Raw genomic sequence first — 12,047 nt, 5'->3', positions numbered from 1 at the left:
GCACAAGACTAGCACAATCCTTTTTTCAATAGGTTGGGTGGACGTATAACATAGGGAATTTGGGGTGAAAGGGTTTTAAACTTTGAACCCTGACCATCTGGTGACCCTATGGTGACCTACGGCATCATGTTGGAACTTGCTTCCAAACGGGGTTCAAAGGATCAATCTTTGATATGAAGAAAGGAAATTATGAAGTTATTAGTGAACCTTTTGCAGTTGGTACAGTCAAACCTGTATATAAGCAGATGTCTTCACAAAGGGGCCACTTGTCTTTTTATACATCGGGCACAATTGTATTAAATAGCCATCTCATTGGTGTAGCTGGTGGTCAACCTTGTGGTCACAGTACATCTTGTAATGTGGCTATTAGGTATAGGAAGTCAATCATTACTGCCTTTAACTAGGATACCATTATAAATTGTATGGTAAAAATAATATATTGGGCAGCTTCTTTTTTCTTCATGGGCAGAAAAGCACGGTCCTTAAGGCTGACTGCTGTTAACAGGTTTGACTGTTGTGCCACACATACTGTGTGCGCACGTTAGGCAAGAATATTTGTCAGTGAACTCTGTTTTTAATCGTTGTAATACTTTCAACAGCAGAACACACTTTTCATTGTAGTCTTCTGACAGGGCAGATTAACTTTCCAAATTAAATATGATGATATGCTTCCAACACGGCGGCTTTTGAACTGCTTAGCAAAAGCACAGTGCCCTGTGTGTTGGCTCAGCAGCCTCCCCTTGTATTCTTGATGAAAAAACCACACCTGTAAATCAATGATTGGTTCAATCAATTCCTCACATCAATGCTCAATTGGGGTGTACCCAATTGCAACCAAATCAAGACAGTTTCTTCCCTAGGGTAGATTTGATATAATTTCATGCAGATAAACTGATATCAGTTTTAATTTATTGAATATACTTCGCACAGGTACACAAAAACCACAAAAGCCTCTTGTATTAGAATTTAAAAAAAAATCCAATTTTCAATGAGAAATTGTACTTATTATAGCAAATGTAGTGTATGGCAGTGACAAACTTTACCAAAAAAATGTAGATTTATGTTTTATAGTGGGTAGTCTCATTTTTTCTTTGTAAAGTCTTCTCTGGTCGAAGAAGTGGCAAATACAAAAAAAAAAAAATGAAAACCAAATACGCAAAATAAAAGAGACATATTGATCTGTGCTCGTTACAAGAAAGCATTATTTCTAGCATAGGGTCCTTCAAAGTTGTCATGTATCACAAAATACACTGATTTCTGAAATAAAGTGGCTATCTTTAATGTCTCTCACAATGTGCTGTGTGTCTGTTGCATTTGCTTTCCTGGGACCTCCTGTAGCTCTACTGAAATGCTGTATGTGTGTTCAGATATATTACTTATCCCGCTAAAATACTATTGCTTCCTTCTCATTTTTGAAAGAGCCAGTAGCTGTGACTTCTGATTTTTTGTTTGGCTATTTTTGTGTGTTGTTGTTTTCCTCCTCAGAACACATTGAAACACCAACTATGCACAAAAAAATAGTGACAAAATCACAGGTTACAGCGACTGTCCTTTGAAAGTAAGTATCCAAATCTCAAAATCCACTTCTCCATCAAGACTTGTCAGTTCACGGTATACACTTGAGATGTTGGAAGAATGACTTATACGCTGGCCCGGAACTTGATGATACAGTCAAGTCGATCACCAAGAGCATAGATTGACAGTCTACCAAAGTCTAGTCATCAATATTAGCATCAGCGATCTATCCCGACCAATACTCTTATGGATACACCATTAGACCTAGGTAGGGATGGTCATAATGCTGACATGCAATTTTTTTGCACTCCAAAATTTAATAATTTATTTTTTGTGGACTTTACATGGCCTGCATACTTCCTTTCTTTTCCACATTTACACACTTTTGTTTTGGAAAACCATGCGAATATTTTCTTCTAAAAAATCAGCATGCCAGCAAAATATTTCTTTGCGATTTTGCGCGGAAGATTTTTTCTTCATTATTTTATATGACTATCCCCTCCAAGGATCTAACAGTCACTCCCTTAATTTGTTGAAATATTACACACACAGAAAAATCTTTGCCTCAAGAGGATAAGATTCAAAACAGTTTACATATAAAGCAAGAGCACTCTATAATTGCATGAAAATATAGGTTAATTGTGAGTTGCTGATTGAGGGCGCCCTAACCAAACAATGTAGCCAGGAACTGTGCATAAAAACCTTGGTTTTTCACACCACCACATCAATCATCATACAATACAAAGTTAGGGCATGACAGTATAACAAAAGACAGAACAAATAATGCATGGCTTCCAAAAGCCTAGTTAATGCATAGGCGCTCGACTAATTTCAAAATCACTTGTCTATAATTTTAATGTCGAAACATGCATTTTATTAATAAATGTGCAAACAGAAATCACGCGGACGGCTTTTGAGACATAATGTGAGCAGCGCCCATAGTAAGGCTGTGGCGGCTCGGCTGTCATGTACACCTTACACCCCTTACACTATGTGTAAGGGGGTGTAAGTGTGAATGAGTAACAGTAGAGCTAGGCGGCCGGCCACAGTCGTGCACTGGGCGCCGTTCTCTGTATGTCTCAAAAGCAGTCCGCATGATTTCAGTTTGCACATTTATTTAATGAAATGCATGTTTCAACATTAAAATTACAGACAAGCGATTTTAAAATTAGTCGAGCGCCTGTGGTTAATGCTAAAGTATTCTATAAGTACATATAGTATTGTGAAATGAAAATGAACCCAAACCCACCCTGCGACCCTTTCACCCCATACAGACATGTACATGTGATCCCCCAGTAGAAAAAAGAACATCTTAACCCTTTCACCCTTTTCACCACAATGGTTTGGCCCAAACCCATTGTTATCAATGATTATTGTGGACCTGTTCACAGGGAATTGAGGGTGATGACTGAAGATGAGGTCTAGTACTTTAAGCATTACTAATTCAGAATTACTGCTCTCATTCAAATATACTCACATATACAATATATTCCAGAGAAATTTTACAGAGAATTCCTCTCCTATCCACACTTTCCTGAGACTCGGTAGGACTTTATTACCCTGCCACTGGAAACGACAATCTCTATCGGTACCTTATGTATCTTGCCAGTTTGCGTAGGACTCAAACAGTGCAAGTGCAGCATGACTTTCATTAAAATATTAATTAAAATATCAAAATCTTGAGTACAGTAACAGGAATCCTAAAAACTGTTACAATTGTATTGCTGATTGCATTACACTCTGATAAAAAGCAGATCTCCTTGAGAGGACATTTCTAAAAGAACAGTTTTACACGCATCATTTAATATTTGGACATTAAAAGAATAAAGTTTTAAAAAAATGACTCTGTACACGTTACACCCCAAGGTCTACATGTACACATATATTATATTACCAGGGCTTGAAATAAAACACTTGGCTGCCTTAATTCTTCATTACGTGTAGTTTTAGAAAGTAAGTGGGTCCGTACAGGCAGACTATTTCATGTATATCATTGGTAATACAATCTTAAGTGCATGTAAAAGTATGATTCTTGCTACTGGGTACAAATTTATGGAGTATTGCTTTTCACATTTCTGATTGAAAAAAAACCCTGATCATTTGAGTAGCATTTTTACCAAGTAGGCTGCCATCCTGGAAAACACTTGTGTACTGGGGGGCCATTGCCATTGGAGTACTGTGGTCTTGTTGTTCAGGGAGCTTCAGAAAAAAGTTCTGATTGTAAAATATTCATCATGTAAACTCAAAACCAATTTAAAATATTTCGGGGAGGGATAATTTTCTGATGTGGACAGGTCAAATTATTTCGGGACAGCCAACAGGCAATATTTCAAGCCCTGAGTACATGTGCAAGCAGAACTGAGGTAAAAGAAAATCACATGGTAAAACCAGTTAAGTTCTAAGAGAAAAGAATAAAATGCCACTAAGGCAGTAAATTTAGTAAAACAAGTGTGTGTCTACTTTGTGAGCAGGCACTGGAGTTGGACAAGAGTGGTTCAAACCCACTGGTCTAAGTTCTGGGACCACGGTCACTGTTTGCTGTCAGCTCGTGGTTTTCCCACGGAAAAGGTTGTTGACCCTGCCTGTAAATAAAGCACATCAGTACATTTGTATACTTTGGCTAAGCCATTGACAGAACCCCAGTAACAGGACTTGGGAACCAAAGCAAAATTCATCTATGTACCACCCTTACCTGAAACTGTGATAATAATATAAATGCATTTGATCCTAAGCATGCATTCTATATGTAATCTTGTACTTTGCAGTTCTTGTTTTTATTTTGCTCTACAAGGCCCAACCCTTCTTATGTTTAGTACAGTAGCATGAGTGTTTTAGCTGGTCGTCTAGCGCAGGGTAGCATGACGTTCTCCAGTCCTCCTCCAAGAAGTGGTGGTTTATCCTTTGCAGTCTGGGCGCACCCTGACTGAGCACTTCATAGAGGCAGGTGATTTTGATGGCATTGGCTGGCAGCAGCGGTCCTGTCCACGGAAGCCGGGCAATGATCAACATTTCCAAATTTGGTAGATTGACACTTCCCAGAAAGAGCCCTTTGCAGAGAGCAATATTCAGACATTTGAGAGACTTGGACATCATGCTGTACTGGGGGTGAACACTGCCCGGCTGGTAAGGTATCCAGATTTCAAGTTTCAGGGACTCCAACAATTCCATGTCACGCAAGAGGCGATTTATTCGGTTCTGCGATATACTTTTGTAGACCCAAATGCGATAGAGCTCAAGGTGTCGAATGTGCTTGAACGACGACAAGAGGTCAATCGAAAGATCTGACCAGTCAAATTCGAAACGGAATGTGTGGACCATTTCAGAACGCATCGTCAGGGCTTTGAGAAGTTTCTGGAATGCTCTCACACGTTCATGCTTCTTTCCTTCGAGAAAATCCTCAGTGGCGTACAGAGAGCTGGGTTTCTCCCTGGTAACAGTCCAGCTGCACTCGACCACGGCCAGCTCCCTGACGTTCGTCATGTTGATGGCATACAGAAGCATTTTCAACCACACCTCCTCATCCTCCTGGAGATCAAACTGAAACTGGAGCTTCTTAAGAATTGCCTTTCTGAAGGCTAGGTGGGCGACGTAGTGGTAGGCCCTTTTCTTGAACAACAGGTAGTCCGACGGGCACCTGTTGACGCACTTGTCGCAGCTGAGTAGAGGTCTCCTGTAACCAGCAGCCCCGCACTGACAGGGACTCAAAAGACTGAAATCAGCGAAGGACCATAGACGTGGTGTGACCATCAGCTCATTCCATGTCTTGCAAACTGACGACAATCTTGCTTTCTCAATGGCATTAAGAAAGGAAAACACACATATCTGGCATTCCTTGGGCAATCTCTCAAATGGAAAACTACTTTGTGCTGCAGTTTCATTTTCAGCGACGCTGCCATATCTTTTAAGAGTCTTTTCCATCTTGCATATTGGACAGGGAGCTTGGTAACAAATGTCCTCAGTTCATTATGGACCAAATCACTGGATATAAATGCAATGAAATATTAATAGAAATGCCATCAAAATAATAAAATGTGTAAGCAAAAGATTGTTGCACTTTTAGACCTCTTGACTGTATGGTTAGCCAAAACATGGCAGGCTAATGTCAACACTAACTAAACCAAACCATTGACACTTGGTTCCTCTACTCTATAAAGTACTATAAAGTTTTATGTTTAACATACAAGATTCTGCATGATACGGCCCCATTATACTTGAAAGAACTTTTAAGTGTCCGTGCTCCGGGTCGAACCCTTCGGTCAACCACGAATGATTCATTTAGTTTGTATCAACCAGTATGTAATACAAAGTTTTACGGTGATAGAGCTTTTGCCATCTGTGCACCACGGCTGTGGAATAGGCTTCCATTAAATCTTCGTAGTTCGACAAGTTTTAATGTTTTTAAGTCTGGACTTAAAACACATTTATTTTTAGAAAGTTTTTAATGCTATTTTTAGAGTTTTTTAGATTGTAGCAACATTTTATCAACTCACTGTACTGTACAGCGCCTTGAGATGTCTTTTTTACATGGAAGACGTTTTCGAGAAATTATTTTTATTACTATTATTATTATTATTAACTATGTGAGTCAAAAAGTCACTTGACAATCTTCCCTAAACGTTTTATCACCATGCTGCATCTCTTATCTGAAGAGTTTAATCGCCTAATGTGCCAAGTAAGCAAGGGTAAATTACTAATCTGTGGACGCTGTTACCAGATTATCTGCGGATTAACTTTGAAAAAAGTTAACAACAAGCTTGCTTGAGTGTTCGTTGTTGACTTTGTCAAAGTTAATCCGGCGATAATTTGGTGACAGCGTCCAAAGATTAGTAATTACCCTTGCTTGCTTTGGCGCATTAGGCAATCAAACGCATCATATAATAGACGCAACACAGTGACAAAACTTCGCGTAAGATTGTCAATGGACACATACGTGACACGGCGAAGGAGAAAAAGAAATTGTTACAAAACCAGTGCTATCATCACTGGGTACTCAGGAAGCAAACACACAAACAATTGACAACCATACAAACAAGGGTACTCAGGAAACAAACAAACAAATAATTGACAACCATACAAACAAGCATACAAATAAATAATAAATAATAAACACACAGACAGACATAAATAGATAATCTTTCTTTTTGATCGCACATTCATTTTACATGTTGAACTTGAGAGCCCCATTCATGTCCTTCCAAACTGGTATGGATTTTTGCTCATTTGCAGTGAAATGGCCATTTTACGCGCGGTTGGAAAAATTATATCACCGGCCATGTCATGGCGTTGGTGGCCATTGAGTCACATCCCCTTGGGGAAGTATAGGGAGTAGTGGTACTGCCGTCACATGTTGATATGTTGCATGAGCTGTTCAGTCAATCATTTCAATCTTTTTTCAATATGCTGATGTCTCTCACGCTCACATGCACATACATTATATATATATATATATATATAATATATATATATATATATATATATTATAATGCTTATTTATCACTCTCTGCCTCGGCATCGAGCACTGTAATTTCCCACGAGGACATCTGTATACTTCGATGTGCATATATATATATATATATATATATATATATATATATATATATATATATATATATATATATATATATAAAAATATGAGTGTATACATTTTTTTGTTGTTGTATGTTTATTTATCCAACGTTCCATGATATTGTATGTTTGTTTGTTTGTTTATCTATTTATGTCTGTGTTTATTATTTATTATGTATTCGTATGCTTGTTTGTATGTTTGTCAATTGTTTGTTTGTTTCCTGAGTACCCTGTGCTATCATACAAATGCAAGACCAAGACATCAAAGGTTGGCAGTATTCTTTATTCTCGACCACGGGTCATCCGGGTACTTGTGGGTTCTTACGTTATTTTTGCGTCACAGCGCCGTGGAGAAGTTCGGATTTTTCAACCACCAAAGCAATATTCAAAGTTTCAATACACATAAATGACATAACTTTTAGTTCTAATTTTTTCCACACAATTTCTGTATCATTCTCTCTTCAGTATCGTCTGATCTCTCATTCACCTCGCTCGTGTATGCGTTTCACCTACTGACGCACGGTCCCTCCACCGTTTTGTGGAGGACCGTGACTGACGTCACTCCGCGGTCGAGAATTGGCATATGATGGTCAAACGTATTAAAATAAAACAATATAGACCCTCGAGGGTCTATGATTGAAGAAAATAAACTATGGCAAGAAGACCGCTGTGCTGAGCACAGCACACAATTCGAGCACAATTCGAATTCAAAAGGTATTTCGCTGGTGTAAACAAGCTGTGGCAGCTCGTTCGGCGACAGCTGCAAACATTTCAGGGCATCGCGACGACTGAGCGTCATTGTTATACTCGAGGACAATGAATCATACCTACACAACACACGGCATATAATATAGACTTTTTAGAAGTGATAGATGACCAAATGTTAGTTGCTAACACCGATTCATTGGTCTCAAATGGAGGATAGAGGTGATAAGCGACATACAGATGAAACCGTGGGAAACGTATAGAGATAACGCTAATTACCTGCGATTTACCTGTCACAATCGAGGAGCTGATACTGATAGTAGAGTCCACTGTCATGTGTCCTTCAGCCAGTTTCCGGTTTACTTCCTGGTTAGTTAGTTGGTTGATTGTTTCTTTCCTATCATGTCGTAAATGAAAACGGTCATTCGGCAGGTTTCCGCCTGCTATCACAATTCTTTTCAGTTCAGTAAGCAAGTTATGTCACACTTTAAAATCGACGAAATGCATTATTGAGACTAATTGTTGTTGAATTTGAATAAAGTCGCAGGTAATTTATATCATACCATTTTACGGCACACATATTGAAAAATGGCAGCAAGATGGAGCGAAGGGATCGTAGCCGAACACAGGGAACTCCAGGTAATTTCAAAGCATATTCTTCGTGTTAATTTTGTCAACTGAATAACTGGTCCTGAGGGAAGATCATGCAATCAGATCGTCATGAAATGATGTAACTTTGCGTTTTGTGCTCTCGTTACGGCTGGCGACTCAGAAACGTGTACTTCGTTCGGTACACTTTCCATTGCCAAATGCACAGTGTCCTTGTAACAACTTGCTGAAAACAAATATTGATTTTCAGGTATACCATTGACAAATCTGAATAGCTTGTCTTGGTTGTATCTAAAATAGTCACATGCGAACTTCAAATAGATTTGTTTATGCCGTCATTCATTTCCGTTTTCGATTTGTAGTGTGCGTTGTTTTGCAAGTCTGCCCTCTAGTGGTCAGCTACGAATAAAGAATTTAATGTCCATTTCTTTATCAAGTTCATGATGTTTAATAAATCTCAAAAACTGTGGGAAGGGTGTTTTTTGGAAGGGACAGATAATTTCTAAACTGATTTGTTATTTCTGTAGGCCAATGCAATGGCAGTGGATTGCACCGGCCAATTTGCCATTCTTGCTGGGTAAGTAAACAAAGTTGATGTATTTCGGTACTGCTATTGAAACAAGTACCTGGTACACTAAACTCATCATATTTTACTTGGAACCTCACTTCCTCTCCCAGAGTTGAAAAAAATGGAACTGCCAAGATCTGACTACAAAATCTTAATTTCATTTGAACTTCCTCAAACAAGATAAACTGCTGAAATAGATAATTTGAACTTAAAACTACTGACAACTAGAAAGTTGGAAGCAAAAATTTTGAACCATCATGTATCATTGAGTGTAACCATGGTCCGCATACATGTGGTTTCCATGGCATGGCTGTGGCATACACTTCCTCTCCCAGAGTTGAAAAAAATGGAACTGCCAAGATCTGACTACAAAATCTTAATTTCATTTGAACTTCCTCAAACAAGATAAACTGCTGAAATAGATAATTTGAACTTAAAACTACTGACAACTAGAAAGTTGGAAGCAAAATTTGAACCATCATGTATCATTGAGTGTAACCATGGTCCGCATACATGTGGTTTCCATGGCATGGCTGTGGCATACAGGCTGTGCAAATTGTGCATGATAATTGAAATCCTTTTGTTTTGTCATGTGCTTAATATGTTAATTACCATGTGTCCCTTAAATTGTAATGTGGATTATTTAATAGACATCCTTCCCTTTATTTTGCATACTTGTCTTTAATCACCAACAACCTAGGGAGTCCTTTGTGTCCAGTTATGTTCACTCATTTTCACATGAGATTAGAACTACCATTATGGTACCTGTGAGTCAATCGTCTAACACAATGCACATGCATTTATTTCCTATATGTTGTGTGCAAGCTTTCAAATGAGCAGAGCGCCATCTATGGTCAAGGAACAACAGAAATTTACCCCTTTCTTGGCTTTGCTAACTATCATTTCCCTTGAATTTTCAGTGTTGTGCACTCAAGTCTTTTAATCTTATATCTGTTCTAGACAGATGAAGATAGATAGATAGATACATGTAGATAGATAGAGATACATGTACATAGAGATACACATACACGCACATTACACATAGCTGTATAAAATACAGAATGAAGTTGTAATACATGTGTACATATAAACTTAAAGTCAATGTGGGAAATTTTTTTGTACAAATTTGACAACTAGCCGTCAACTTTTACCGGTCATCTCACAAATTCCATACTTCTTGTTCTAGATAGCAATCAACCATAACTGACCTTTATTTCTTTCAATAACCAGTCAGTGACTCTGTAGACCAAGGAGTTGACCTTGATGTACAGTAGGTGTGCTTCAGAAGACATCAGATTGATGATCAGGATGAGTTCAAGGGCAAGGTTACAGAGCATACATCAGAGCTTTGTTCCACAAAACTCCCCATATATTCCTGTCTTCTCTCAACAGCAAGAGAGTGTTGGCTGTGGTGAATTTGGACAGACCTCAAGATGTGGTGAAGAGGGTGGCACGGCAGAGCAGATGGGAAGTGGGTGTCATGGAGTGGAATCCTCATGCCACCAACAAGCACCTCTTTGTGGCCACTGTGAGTCAAATGTACTTTCCCATGAGACTTTGTCTCATAGTGTTCATGCTTTCCCATACTTACGAAAGCATTAAGTAGTAAGTCAGTGTTTTTGCCAAGGTTTGGGAATATTGGTAAATGATTTGGTAACCCCAGTAACATTGATGCTCTGCCCTTATTCAATTACATAGATATACCCAGGGGAAACCCGAGTAAAATGACTGGGGAACTCCGGTAATATTTACCTCCTTACCACCCTTAGCAAAAACACTCCAAGTGTGCCAGTAGAATATACATAGCTGATACATCAGCAGCATCGCATAAAGGTCTTTAAAAATTTCAGGGTGTTTATTTAAAGTTGAAGGCAGTTTGTGGAATTAGCATTTTCTGATTCAATTTGTGGAAGATTGGACAAGAAAGCATAGCATGCATAAATTCAGGTTTGGAAATCTTTAGAGCAATCTCAGAACTAATCATAGGAAAACACCTGTCTTAACTTTTTTACCCCTCCCCAATATCCATATGAATTAGTGTAACCATGGCCACATCATAAGCAACATTGGTTAACGTTGATGACAAAACTTGCCTATGAACGGGTAAAATCAACATTTTTCTCAACATGAAATAATTGTAGTCAATATGTAGAGGGCACTTAGAATACAGTCTCTGGTTCTCTCCGCAGTCCAACCAGAGTGCTGATGTATGGAGTTGGGAGAATGGTGTGGAGAAACCACAGACCTCCTTGAAGGCTCACACAAGAGTTATTAGGTAAGCGGTGATATGATATGCAGTGTGTGTGGATGCATGCATGAGAAGTCCATACTAAAATCAGCTAAATCTTTTGAATGTGGTTGAGTTCAAACGTGAAGCAAAATCCAGGTTGCTGTTAGATTTTGCAGGTGAATGTTGTGGAGGAATGTACCTGTATGGTCAAATTTGTGGCCGACATTTACATATTTTGCACAAGCTCTCTGGGGCAACTAATCAGTCTATTTCAAGAGGTTGTACTAGGAGACTTTTTACATGTAAATGTACATGTACTATTCCAACATACTTTAAACACTTGAAATTTGGTAGGGAAAGTTAAAGCTGTTTGCAACTACCCCCTACTATGATTGGAAAATGTTTCCTTCTTGCCCTTTAGTTTTCCCAACTCCTCACTAGGAATCTCCCCGCTTACCCACTTCTCATAGCTGTCTCTTTGCCAAATGCTTTCCAATTGGCACCCCCAAAAATAACAAAACAAACAAATAAATAAACACTAACCTAAAGTGAAATACTTCTTCCCCATCTCTACTTATCTATAAGATGAAATTGCCAGCAAACCTGTTTCCCGCCTTCTGATGTGAGGAAAAACAATTGCCTGTCTGACTGTGCAACAAGAAATTTCTTGCTTTTACACTGTCTTACAAAACAGCGTTGTTGGCTACACCTTCACTTTGGATTGCAAGGCCTTGATAAAAAGTGATTTCTAATACAAAGTAGATGATATCGTAGGTAACAATGGTAATGGTTCTCTGTCTTTTCTCGTAAACTGGTTTTTGGCTAATGTGCAGCAGCTCAGAAGGTTATAGCTGA

The 12,047-nt window shown here is 38.7% G+C and overlaps 2 protein-coding genes across 3 annotated transcripts in view; one reads left to right on the top strand and one right to left on the bottom strand.

Moving 5' to 3' along the window:
* Positions 1–3,040: 3,040 nt before the first annotated feature.
* On the bottom strand, positions 3,041–8,208 carry LOC139147516 (uncharacterized). Of its 2 annotated transcripts, none has more exons than XM_070718633.1 (2): positions 8,065–8,208; positions 3,041–5,493 (listed from the first exon to the last, which is right to left on the bottom strand). In XM_070718633.1, exon 2 carries the CDS (start codon positions 5,431–5,433, stop codon positions 4,300–4,302), a length of 1,134 nt encoding a protein of 377 aa, XP_070574734.1. In that variant the 5' UTR covers positions 5,434–5,493; positions 8,065–8,208; the 3' UTR covers positions 3,041–4,299. The 2 variants fall into 2 exon arrangements, with proteins under 2 accessions (XP_070574734.1, XP_070574735.1); XM_070718634.1 differs by having other exon boundaries at positions 8,076–8,208.
* Positions 8,209–8,288: 80 nt separating this feature from the next.
* The window catches only part of LOC139147514 (GATOR2 complex protein WDR59-like), a 59,648-nt gene continuing 55,889 nt past the window's right edge, over positions 8,289–12,047 (top strand). Inside the window, exons 1-4 of the mRNA XM_070718631.1 lie at positions 8,289–8,424; positions 8,922–8,971; positions 10,355–10,490; positions 11,152–11,237. Of these exons, the coding sequence (XP_070574732.1) occupies positions 8,374–8,424; positions 8,922–8,971; positions 10,355–10,490; positions 11,152–11,237 (323 nt within the window). The 5' untranslated portion in view covers positions 8,289–8,373. The remainder of the gene's footprint in view (positions 8,425–8,921; positions 8,972–10,354; positions 10,491–11,151; positions 11,238–12,047) is intronic.

The sequence above is a fragment of the Ptychodera flava genome, chromosome 13 (genome assembly GCF_041260155.1).
Source record: "Ptychodera flava strain L36383 chromosome 13, AS_Pfla_20210202, whole genome shotgun sequence".
In the NCBI taxonomy this organism is placed as follows: Eukaryota; Metazoa; Hemichordata; class Enteropneusta; family Ptychoderidae; genus Ptychodera; species Ptychodera flava.
Note: the sequence above shows the minus strand (reverse complement) of the source record. Positions and strands in the feature narration are given on the sequence as shown.

Coding starts and splice junctions, on each gene's coding strand:
- LOC139147516 (XM_070718633.1), bottom strand. CDS start 5,433: ATGGAAAAGACTCTTAAAAGATATGGCAGCGTCGCTGAAAATGAAACT.